Source organism: Acartia tonsa, chromosome 9, assembly GCF_053477335.1.
Source record: "Acartia tonsa isolate MP-2025a chromosome 9, ASM5347733v1, whole genome shotgun sequence".
Taxonomy (NCBI): domain Eukaryota; kingdom Metazoa; phylum Arthropoda; class Copepoda; order Calanoida; family Acartiidae; genus Acartia; species Acartia tonsa.
In genome coordinates, this window is record NC_137268.1 from 43874717 (window position 1) to 43887454 (window position 12738).

The 12738-nt window shown below is 30.6% G+C and overlaps 1 protein-coding gene across 3 annotated transcripts in view; it reads left to right on the top strand.

Moving 5' to 3' along the window:
• Window positions 1–3514: 3514 nt before the first annotated feature.
• LOC145329029 (rho guanine nucleotide exchange factor 10-like) overlaps window positions 3515–12738 on the top strand; it is a 72642-nt gene continuing 63418 nt past the window's right edge. For 2 of the 3 annotated variants that reach the window (XM_080173032.1, XM_080173033.1), the window contains exons 1-4: window positions 3515–3704; window positions 6040–6145; window positions 10356–10543; window positions 12302–12351. In XM_080173032.1, the coding sequence (XP_080029158.1) occupies window positions 3679–3704; window positions 6040–6145; window positions 10356–10543; window positions 12302–12351 (370 nt within the window). In that variant the 5' untranslated portion in view covers window positions 3515–3678. Of the gene's footprint in view, window positions 3705–6039; window positions 6146–9101; window positions 9494–10355; window positions 10544–12301; window positions 12352–12738 lie in introns of those variants that run through there. The other variant, XM_080173035.1, reaches the window with a different exon arrangement.

The window sequence follows — 12738 nt, forward strand, 5'->3', positions numbered from 1 at the left end:
TATCAATAGAGAGTCCCCAAAGTTGTAAAGCCGACGAATATGAAAACGATATGATAAAACTTTGGGGACTTGTATACATGTCCGTTTCCTCCCTGGTATTTCATACTTATTCAATGACATAACTTAGAATGGTGTGCATTCATTTCTGCACAAGTAACACATTATTATTTCACTACAAGCGCATATTATTACATTCAAACTTTCCATCCCTTCTTTCTCATAATTTATTCATATTTTACTGGCATGTGCGCCCCTAGCATCTTTGATTCGGAAACTAGGGCAGATAAATGGCATAAAAGCACACCAAGTTATGTGAAGCTTCTCTTAAATTACGGACAGACATTTTTACTTTAAAGAACTGTGTGCGAAAATTAAACACTTTGCAAATAATATACGAAAATGAAGACATGCAAAACTTAGAATAAAGATAGAAACATTCTTTAAACCAGGGCTCCGTAGCCTCGAGTCAGCCGCGACTAACCCTTTTAGATGCTTTGAAAAGAGGAATCGCCATATTTTGGCCAGGTTTCAAGTACTTTTAGCTGGTTTTTAAAATTGCAAAAGGTTAGAATTAGAGTTGTGAAGACATAAATTCTTAAGCCAAAAGGTTTCGTGATTTTCACTCTGCTTTTTAAAAAACGGTGTTTTTCCTCAAAGTGCTTTGAGAGCACCACCCTCCCCCCTCCTGCTTAAATTTAAGGGGGGGGGGGTTGATTATACATTCGGTGCTCTAACCCTGCGAGGCTAACCAATATTCAATATTACCTAACCTTACCTGACCTATAGTAATAAATTATGTATTTCAGTGAGGGAGAAACTGACTCTTGCTCCGAGGGGGAGGGGGAGGATAGCATCAAAACAAACAACAATACAACTCAGAATCATAACAAGTAATATAGATAGATAGATGGATAGATAGCTGGATAGACAAATAGATAGATAGATAGATATATGGATTGATGAATTGATAGATGCTTAGATAAATATTTAGATGGAATGATGCACAGATCATTAGATAGATAGATAGATGGATAGATGCATATATCGATAAATGCTTAGATAGATAGATGGATAGATCGTTCGATATATGATTATATAGATAGATGGATAGATGCATAGATCGATTGATGCTCAGATAGATAGATGCACAAACCGATAGAATGGTAGAAATAAAATAGTTAGATACATTGTTTTTTTTAGATTGATAGGATATTTAGATTTTTTCTTTTTTTAAAAATTGATATTAATGATATTTAGATTTTTTCAATTAAGTGTATAGTTTTGGCAAAAAAAAAACAATAAGATTAATCTTTAATATTCATTTTTTAAATAGTGAAGCTTCTATACATTGTATCTTGTCCTATTGTATTGTTTTTATTCTAATGGATGTTATTTAAGCAGTATCAAACTAAAAGTAATCGAAAAACATTTTTTTTTAATTTAAAATAATGATCATACTAAATCTCTTGGTTTAAATTATTGACTTGGAGTGACATTTTAAAAACTTATAATTTGGTTTAAAATAGGTTAGGTTAGTTTAAATGTCCACTAAGACGTTTGTCACTGTATATGTCCTAAAACCAGTTCTTATAAAAATTGCGTTACTTTTGCTAACATCCTTGTTTTTAGTTTATGTTCATATTTTTACAACAAATAAAGGAAAAACGCAGAAAATGTGAAATTACACAATTGAATCAATTGTTTCATAGGATAGGCCAATCTATTCTGAAATAATTTACATCACACTTTTTGACTCTATAATAGTTACTAATATCCATATATACATATACATGTAAAAGAATTGTGTCTGTCCATATTGAAGGATCTCGCTAACCGCGCGCTACACCGAAAAAATTATCCTTTTTAATGTAGCTTTTCACAGGTCCTGGTAGGTGTAAAACTATTTTGGGAGAAATCGCCCAAAAAAATACATTTTTAGATAAAGTATTATTTCTATAATTGTAACAACTACAGCATGCGTGTGCACTGGAATAAACATCATTTAAATAATGAAGAAAAATATATTTTTTTAATTATTAAATCCTTGATAGGTAAGATTTTTACATTAGTCAAACTCCTTTTTGTATAACATTTGTCTTTAAGTCCTAACAAGTAAAATAAACAAATTGTGCCCGTTTTATTGGAAAACCTTCCTCTCGCTACTTATGTACCTAATTGTCCTTGTTTAAAAAGTTTTTTTATGTCTAGACATGTCTGTGTGAAAGATATAACTGTACTAATCCCGAATAAAACTTTTTAACGGATGAGAAAAGGATTAGTTATGTGATTTTGAGAATATAGGAATAGGTAACGTAATCATATTTCAATTGATTTAATTTGGGGATGTACGGGAAGGGGTTCGTTCGTTTCAATTATCTTTTCACCACAGAAGCCTGTTTTCAACTCCATCGATACATAACATCCCCTCCCACATTTTAAAAAAAATTATTTATGGGGGATGTTCTTGTGTTGGGGGGGGGGGGGACTGTACTACCCCAAAAGACCTGAAAAGCAAAGCCCAATCGGTTCAGCGGCGATCCTGAGCTTTGTCCGGAAGGACAGAAAAATGACAGAAGGATAAACAGAACGACATCCTGTTACTTTAATATATAAGAGATATCATAAAAGACAGACTGAAAGAATGATAGAGAGACATATAGACAAACAGATACCCTGTATACTTTTATACATTAGGATAATGTAATTTTATGTAATCTCTCTTAAAATCTACTTCAGCTTTACTCTTTCTTCATATTAAGTGTTTCTAAAGATATTGGATTGCCTAATGTAAGTAGAAAAGCGATAAATATAATCATTTAACAGGTATAGTCAAGAAATCAATAATAATTTTTCTCGTATTCATTTGAATCCGGTGGATAGGAACCGGTTCTCATGAATACAAAAAAACTATGTCTAGCATCGTATTATATCCAGTTTTCTACGAATATAAAAATGTACAATCATGAGATTAAAACCAGTTTTTTTAGCCCGTGTCTTGTACATTCTATATCCGCGGAAAGCTGTTTATAATACGATGCGAGAAATAAATAATAATCCATAAGTAGCGAAGTACAAAAAAAAATCATGGATAGTCGTTAAAAAGTTACATTTGGAGCAAATTTTAAGTGGTAATTTGTCAAATTTGAATGTAAATCATATACTATTATATTGAAAATATTGAAAAGATTTTCTAAAGAGAGCGGAAGAGAAAAAGAGAGAGAGGAAGGGGGGGAGAGAGAGAGAGAGGAAGGGGGGGATAAAGAGTGAGTGAGAGAGTGAAGGAGAGAGAGGGCCAGACAGTTAAAAAAAAAATTTAAATCAAAGGTTTAAGAGATTAAAAGAGCAATCAAATAGAGAGAAATTAAAAGGTACTTTGAGAGGGAGAGAGAGAGAGAGAAAGGTGTATATATCATAAAGAAAAATAGAGACCGAAAGAGAGAGAGAGAGAAATTAGCCCAAGAGAAATAATCTACCTGGTTTTAACTGAATATTACAGAGGACGGACATTTAGTCACTATCCAGATTCCCTCCAGCAGCCACCTGAAAGCAGCTGGCAGCAGCCTGCAGTATCTATCTATCATGTGTTCCATTTTATTTTGATAGATAGATAATTAGTTATTTTTGTTGTTGTTGAAAATTATTTAAGACTCAAATTGTGATAGTAGAATAGAAATAAAAATGGAATCATCCTTAGCTTTGGAAAGGTAGGATTTTTTTCTACCATTTTTATCAGATTATAGGTATTTAATATTTTTGCCTATATTATATTAAACTGGAATCTAAATAAAATATCATCTTAAATTTCCAGTATGGCTTCAAAAACCGGTTCTTATCCATACTGAAAATTCATAGATAGCATCTTATTACAGACAATTTTCCACACATATTAAAATTCAAAATGTAATACCAATTTTTTTAGCAATGACCTTTGGACCTATGGGACTAACAAAACTTGTTTTGATTTATTATTTTTTATTTTTATAAACACGGAAATCTGTCTATAATACGATATGATAGATAACTATTACTAAGAAAAAAGATTTTATTCGGGTGCCTATTCCCTGTCGGTGCCAATTGGATAGTTTTTGAATCATACTACCTTGTTGATTGACAGATTTTTAAAATATTTATCCAATAATAATGATTGTATTAGTATTATTCGTAATGTTTCATAAATTGGACACCTTTTCAAAATGTCCAAAACATGTTTTAAAATGTCCTTGACTTATTATTTCCGCTCAAATTATAGACATACTTGTTCTTGTTAGAGTTCCGACTATAGCAGGAAAAGAGTGAAGATATTTTTGAAATAAAGTATTTGTTTAAATTTAATACTAGATTACATGAGAATCTTTTTAAAAGATTAATAAAGGATGCATTGATCGATGAACGAAAGGATAGGTATTTCATAGTTATTTTGAAAGATTGAAAATTTTTTGGCAGATTTATAGTTATTTATAATTAAAGATATGCAAGTTAGATAAATATTTAGATAGATTTTAATTATGGTTAGTTATTAAAAAAAATTAAATGGAATATTTGATAGATAGATTGTAAACAAATTAGATAGATAGGTTGCTTATAAGATGGATAGATAGTGTTAATTATTAAGATGGATAGATAAATTGTTAGTAAGATGGTTAGAAAGATTTTAAATTAGATCGATAGATTGTAAATAAATTAGATGGATAGATTGTAAATAAATTAGATGGATAGATAGTTGGGTAAGAAATCGGATAAATAAATAGATTTTTAATAAAGATAATTTTAAATTAGATGAATATAAAGATTGTATAATAATTTGAATAGATAAAGAATAAGATGAAAAGATACAAAGTAGAATATTTTAATTTCTTCTATTTTAATGTTTATTTAATCTTTTCCCTTTAAAACTACAAATCCTTAATATAGCTAAAGAGTATCCAAAATCCGTCTCCCTCCTCCCGCCTCTAAGTTACATTTCCTTTTTTTCATGCAATTTCGTGCAATAACTTTTTTTCTTCATACCTAACCCCTTATAAGAAATGTAATTGTAGATTAATTTAATGTTTGTCTACTAGTTTAATATAATAACGGCATATTACTAAATATATTATGTTGATATAATAACAGCACTGACAGTGGGGTTTCTGGGAGACTACTTGCAAAATTTGTGAATCTCCCCAAAAAAATTGTCTAAATTCGCAACGTAAATAATTTGTTAGATAATTTTTGTAAACATAGACATTTTATGGCCGCTTTGAACGGCAGCGATGCTAACATATAATTTAATCTGTACATTAAGAATCCATAAATATTAGCTTATTTTGATATTTAAGCAACTGCAAATGATACTAAACGGTTATATGTTCTATTTTATAAAGATGGAAATAAATAAGATTTTCTTGTTTAAATTCTGTTAGTCTTGTTCATTGGGAGTTGTAACAATATGTGTTTGAATTTTTAAGCTTGTTCATTCTATTATATAAATTATTAACCTTGCTTTTGTCTGTAGCTAAGGATATAGCTAACCGCTGAACCGATATGGTTCTCCTTTACAGTGCAGCTTCTTATAGGCTCTGAAATAGTTTTAGACTATTAGATTTTTAAAAATAGGTCTTAGTGTGTTTTTAGGCTATTATTCTACTCTTCCATAACCCTTTGAATTTAAAGCCCCTAGATGCTAGGGGCGCCGTCGATAGTTTATTATAATTCAAAATAAACAAAAGTGTTCTTATATTATAAGCTTTCATATGCATGTTATCATCCTTGTTAATGAATGAGTTCCTTATTTTAGTTTTCCCCCTCGTATTTTCCTAATGAATGTAGATTTTTTTATTACATAGGTATTATTTTAATGTTGTATGTTTAAACTGCAAAGCTACTACCTTCCCTCATTCTAAGAAAAGGTTTATAGCACCTAAAAGAGGTTTGATTCTAACTTTTCTGTCAATAATATTTCTATACTTATTAAAATACATTTATATGCCGCTAACCCTGTGGGAAATTAACCCTGCAGGGTTTTTTAGTGACTTTCGTAACTTAACCTAACCTTTTTAGGGATGAATTTGGAGGCCTTAATTTCTTGTCGACCCGGTCCATCAGAGAAAAGTTTCGCGACTCCAAATCCTGGTCTATCAGACGGTCTTCAGAGCGAGATATCAAGGTAAGATTATATCAATTGTGGCCATACGTAGCGCAACAATAACAAGTTAACAGCTATTAACATTTATTTCATAACAAAAGCTTTGATTTTATTAACATCAGAATCAAGGATCTAAAGGGATAAGACAATGGCTGATAAATTGATATACATCCCCAATAATTATACATAAAATTGCACCTTCTTTATAAGATTACTATAAATGGTTGAAACGCTTGGAAACTTAAGTAAATCAACCAACCAATCAAAGTTTATTAAAATTCCCCAAGGTCGTTAATCCAACGAATATGAAAACGTTATTATAAGACTTTGGGGACTTCCTTCTTTTTATCTTTGTTTTCCTATTATTTATCCAACTAAATATATCTAATATGGAAATCCTCATAGTAAAACATCAAACGCATTGTTTAAGTCAAAGAAACAATAAATCATCGAAAATATGTATATATAGTAAATTCTTGTAGTACGTACGTCTATTCTTTTGAATATGGACATGTACAGATTTTCTTATGATTAAATTGATTCTCAATAATCTGCCAAAAAGGGATTTAGAATAAGTGACAATAGGTAAAAAAAAAACTTTTAAAAAACCGTTGAATATCTTTTGGTTTCACAATAGCTCTTCTTTTTCGGAAACTCTTTTGACTTTGAATTAATACATCATTTTAATAATAAAACAAATCGGAAAAGATTATTTAAAATAATGGTAGGCATGCTATGATTGCAATCAATAAAGAAACAGTACAACATTATTATTTTTATACACTAACAGAATTATAATTATCTATGCATATTGTCATCCTTGTTATTTTATTTACGTTTTGAAATAGTTAGGTTTACGTAAAAAATTCAAACAATTTACTCTTTAGGTATATGTTCTAATTTTCTTACTATTGTTCATAAATAAATTTCAGAAAAACTAAATTATTAAATTATTTGAAAACCGAGCTTAACTTTTAAAAAACTATTTTTATTCAATATCTTATTTTCTGATAGTTTGGTTGCAGGCAGCTTTTATCCAGACTATTACATACAAACAAACATTTGTCTGTAACTCAGCTTACACTGCCTAGAAAAAATGACATCATGCAATTTAAATTACCAATGATAGGCCAGTATTAATTTTAATTAACCAAAATTAAAATATATACTTGTCTATCATTGGTCATTTGTATTGTATATCGTCATTTTATAGGCACAATCAGCTGCTTCCTGTTCATGGTATAAAAGTATGCCTACATGAGACCAAGGCATTCCTAAAATCTTTCTAATAATGGCTATATCATACACCTGACATAGTAGCAGAGAAATATTTTTACCCTCGTCGTCTATGGCTAGAATTCAAACTTAAAAAAACAAGGAATAGCCGTCATTTTATTTAAGTACTAGCGGCTTCGCTCCTAGCCTCTAGGGGCTTTCCCCAAGAGATGATAAAAAAAGTTTTAAAAAATAAGGACCAAGGAAATCTTCTACAAAAAAAGGACCAAGGATATCTCATACAAAAAAAATGGGGGGGGATTTTTTTTTTTTTTTGGGGGGGGGGATTTGGGGTCTCCCACCCCCCAATAAAATAGCCTAAAACCACACAGGACCAGTAGATATTCTCCCTGAAGAGTAGAATCCGATCGGTTCAGTGGTTACCGAGTTCTTAAGCTTCAGACGGACGGACAGACATCAAGCTACTTTGTATTATAGATAACAATGTACAGACATACAGAAGGAATCATGACTAGAATGGCATCGCTGCTAATTATAATCAGAATAAGCTGAACAAAAATAATACATTAATATGTTTAAAATAAAAATGTCATAGTTAGCTTAGGACTGTGAGCATTAGGAACTAAGTTTGACCGCCAACATTACGTACATGACAAACGGACTGACAGACAGACAGACATAATAGGACAAAAACATGCAGACAAGCGCACCACACGCAGAGAGAAAGAGTATAAGTTTCAAGGTTGTGTATACAAGTTTTCTAATTAGGTTGTCATTATTGCGCAAAAATAGACTTTTTTCATTTCTTTCACGTTTTAAGAATGATGCTTCAAATTTTCCATCGATCAAATTAAACGCTAATACGTGATTAATAATTATGTTTTATAATGATAAAATGCTTTAATGGAGAAAAGACATAGTAGATTTGGTCGATAAAAATGTTTATATTTTTTCTCCACTTAATAAGCATCTATTTTTGACCCATGGCCCAACGCGCGCTGGAATGTTATCAGCCTACCAGCATGCACAACCTTGGCAACGTAATTGAAAGGGCTAACTAACTCTAAACAGTCAATCGCTTTAGAAAAAAATGAAAAAATGATGAGCAACTGACTTAAACATATACCCTGCTTTCTTTATCCTTTGGCCACTTCCCCCCCAGCTTGACTTTACCCATGTGGGGGTTAGGTTAGCAGAGGGTCAGTAGGGGGGAAAGATGGGTTACCCAACAAAAAAGTAAAAATAATTTCATATTTAACCCCTAACATTGAGTTCACATAAAATAATAGCATTATCTACCTTTTTTTTATATCTACGTCGAAGTTTTATTAAACATTCAAGTAAACTAATAAAACTAGTATTTACAATATAACAATATTCTAATGATGACAGAATTACAATGGTTTTATGTATTATTTAACTTATAATATATTTCCAATAATAGGCCTAGGTAAATTTAAATTTTAGCTCAAACACAAAAACACTCTTAGTAAAAGGTATGAATACAATATCTACAACATTACGTATTAGCAAATTTTTATATGTTTTCTGTCCCTTTAAAACTCCTAAATTGTTAGGTCTTTTTTAGACATTACTGTTTGAGGAATGGGAAAGTTTTAATGTTTTTCTTACTACTTTTGTTTAAAAAATCTGAATTTGCTGTTTATTTTTCATATTTTTGTTTCATAAAAAAGACACCAAGTAAGTAAATTTCCTATAGCGTATAACATTAGTAAGCTAACAGTGCCTACAACTAAAAAATAAAAACTGCTGAAAAGACTTTTTTTTCTAAAGAGAGCTCTTCAGTTTTAACCTACTGTCTTTGTACATTAAAACTTTATGTTTCATTAGTACTTATATTAAGTTACTGCCTAATATCTTGGCTATTATTTGTGATAGTGATACTGGTTTTTAATATTAAGAACCTTTTTAAAAATATACTTTTTTGTGATACTTTAGTTATAATTTTTTAACATTTTAATTAATAGTGAAAAAAAATCATTTTCTATAAAAATGATTTTCTATTAGGTGACCAAAATATCTTAAAAAACAAATTATATAAAAAATAAAAAATGAAAGAAAAATTTGAAATAAAACTGTTGAGATGACTACATGAAGTTTAATAATAATAAGGTAGGTGGGGAAAAACATAAGAAAAGTATATAAAAAGCTTCCTTGAAAAGCATAACCAAATTTAGTCGTTTTGTAACAAAAGAACATTTCATAGCATATTTTTAACTAGCGGCTTCACTGCTTGCCTTTCTTTGGAGGAGAGATAAAATTGTTGTAAACTATGACAGGACCAGTAAAAAGCTATCATGTCAAGTAAATTTGAATTCAGTTGAAATCTTAAGTTTCACAAACTACTTTACATTTCTATGGAGAATTTGCTTCACTTAAAAGTTTTTTAATTAAAATTGATTTCAATTAATTGAATAATAAAAAAAATATGATATAAAATTGCAATGTTATTAGAGTTGTAATATTAGGTAGATTTAAATTTCTACTAGTAATGTTGTTTTTGTTGAGATAACATAAGTTGTATGAAAATACATCCAGGTTAATAAGAGAACGGGTTTCATTAAACACACTGATAAAGGCTAGGGAAATATTAACATAAATTTTTAGAATTCCTGAAGGTACTAAAACTAGTATAAAACAAGTAATACTACACTTAAATGACCTTTTTTAGCCCAAATACATTGATTAATTGATTTTTAACATTTTTTTCTTTCAATAAAACTTTTAGTTTTATTTAAGGATAAACATTTTCTAATTTTTCATTGTAAAGCTGGTTTAATATCCTTTTTTTTTAATATGTTTTTTAAGCTTAAGAGCTCGGAAACTGCTGGTCTGAATTGATTGTACTTTTCAGTCAAGCTTTATCAATGTATTGTGGAGGTTTTAGGCTATTTTCCTGATCTCCTTCACCCTCCCCTAGAGGCTAGGGACGAAATATATAGATAAAGCAAAAAAATAAAACCTTTTCTTTTAGGCTACGGTACGTGACGTATCACCGAGTGAAAGTTTTGCCGGTGGCGGTGAAAGCCGCCTATCCCGCCTTTTCTCGTTGCGGCGATCAATTAGCGGTGCTAGTGGCGGTAACGGCGGGTCGGCGGTTGGACAAAACTGTACCGGTAATTCATCGCCCGCCATGGAGAGAGCCAATAACAGCATGCCGAGGTAAGGTTTTTTTCCAGTATTGCTTCTAAACCGATTGATATCCGCTGGATTAGAACCGGTTCTCAGTCATATTGAAAAATCATTTACTGTATTATAGACATTTTTCTACAAATAGTAAAATAAAAAAACATAATATGAACACGAGTTTTGTTAGGCCTGGACTTTGGCCCCTAGGGGCAAACAAAACTGGATTTAATCTTATTATTTTTTTGTAATATCCGCAGAAAGCTGTCTTTAATTCGATGCGATAAGTAATTATTATTTTGATACGAAGATACTTTGTTGTTAAAAAAAACTCTGAAGTTAATTCTATATTTTCACCTTATTTTCCTGTGTTATTTGTTGTCAAATTAGAAATTTAGCTAATAAAATGTAAAACTTATCAAAATATCAAAATTTCCTAAACTAAATGTTTTATAGTATTTCACAAATTTACTCTTTTTATGTTTATATTTTTGTTCTTTTTCTAAACTATTTACATATCTCTCCCCAAAGTATATAGACATTAGGAATAGGACCTAAATTGAGCTTCATTTAAAGGGGAAACCTTATCGGTTCAGCTGTTTGTGATATATTAAGAGACACACCATTACACACAAATACTAATGTTGTCTTTTTTTGGACACCCTGTAGTTGATATTATTTTGACAGAATGATGGATTAAAGCTACATGTCGTATAGAATCAAATGCGCTTTCCAAATCAAATTACGATTACTTTTAGTTTACATTTAATCTTACATCTTGAAAGCGACACGCGAACGGTTTGTAGAATGTGAACTGTTTTTTTTTTATGTTTTTCACTGACGAATAGTTAAACAGTCCTAATTAGTCCAATTCAGATTCAAACCTGTCAAATAGCAAAATCTTGTCAAAGGTTTTTAAAAAGCCTAAATCCTTTCCAGAAAACTTTAGTTAAAATTGCGACCATCTTAGCGGGCTTGAGTACAGAAGACATCCTGTTACATTAGTATAATCGTTTTTAGATGGACTAACGGACAAAGCAAAATGTATAGATGCAGCGACACTAGCGACAGTGTCTAACAGCGTCAAGTTTCTGTACTTATCATTGAGCTTAAACAGACGTTCTGAGTAAAATATGTTTCCTTAAAATTGCTAATTTTTCTCAATTAATTCGTTTGAAATGATTTATTTTATCATATTGGCATAGTGATAAGGATCCTTATATATAACCCTGCAGGGTTCTTTGTAAATGAAGCCCTGTCCCTAGAAAGCATCTTTATAGCTTAGCAATTGAGTAAAAGATAAAAAGATAATTTGCTATTACATAAAGCTAATGTTTGCGCGACTTTTGGGGAAGATTTTCAGTGTTTTAGCTGAAAAATATTATTTATGATAAAAAATGTGGCCTTATGAATTCGTAGTAAAACATATCGTATTCCAAGAATTTACGGCGAAATATTTTACTTTTCAAAAAGTAGCAATCTATCTTGCTCTAAATTTACCCTAAAAATGCATCAAAATATAATTATCCCCAAAAAAATCCTCTAAAAATAATTACCAAAATCTTAATCTGAAATTAAATTTAGTTAAGTGTCTTTTATTATTGAATTTCTTGTGGGATTCAAACACGCCCCAGGAGATCTATTCCTTGAAAAGCAGAATCCAATCGGTACGGAGCTTGGCAAGATCTATAAATTAAAATGGATTATTAAATAAAAATATTATGCGATAATTATGAACTTTGAAGCGTTGCTTCTAATATATATAATATTATTAATGTTACAAAAATTTACAAGGTTATTGGAAGAGGACTCAAGCTCGCTACCTACGGTCTCACCAAATCCAGGTACATACAGCCAATTGCTCTTTTTACATTTGTTATTATTTTAATAGCAAAGCTACTCTATAATTCACAATGTCCATCTGTTCGTCTGTTCGTTTGTCCAACTGTCAGTAAGAGACAAGTTGGAGGAAACGTGATTTTCTCGGCTCCTATAAAAGATAGAAGGCTGAAATTTTCAGGGATTAAAGATGTTTACATTCTTTATATTTTCATGAGGATTCGTCAATTTATTGGGGTGCTAGATCGATTCCTACATTTCTAAGTTTCATGATTTTCTCAACTCCTATTCAAGATAGAAGGCTGAAATTTTCAGGGATTGAATACTTTAATATTCTGCATACTTTTATCAAGTTCTTCAGGTTGCATATACCTGTTTAGGGCACAATGGCA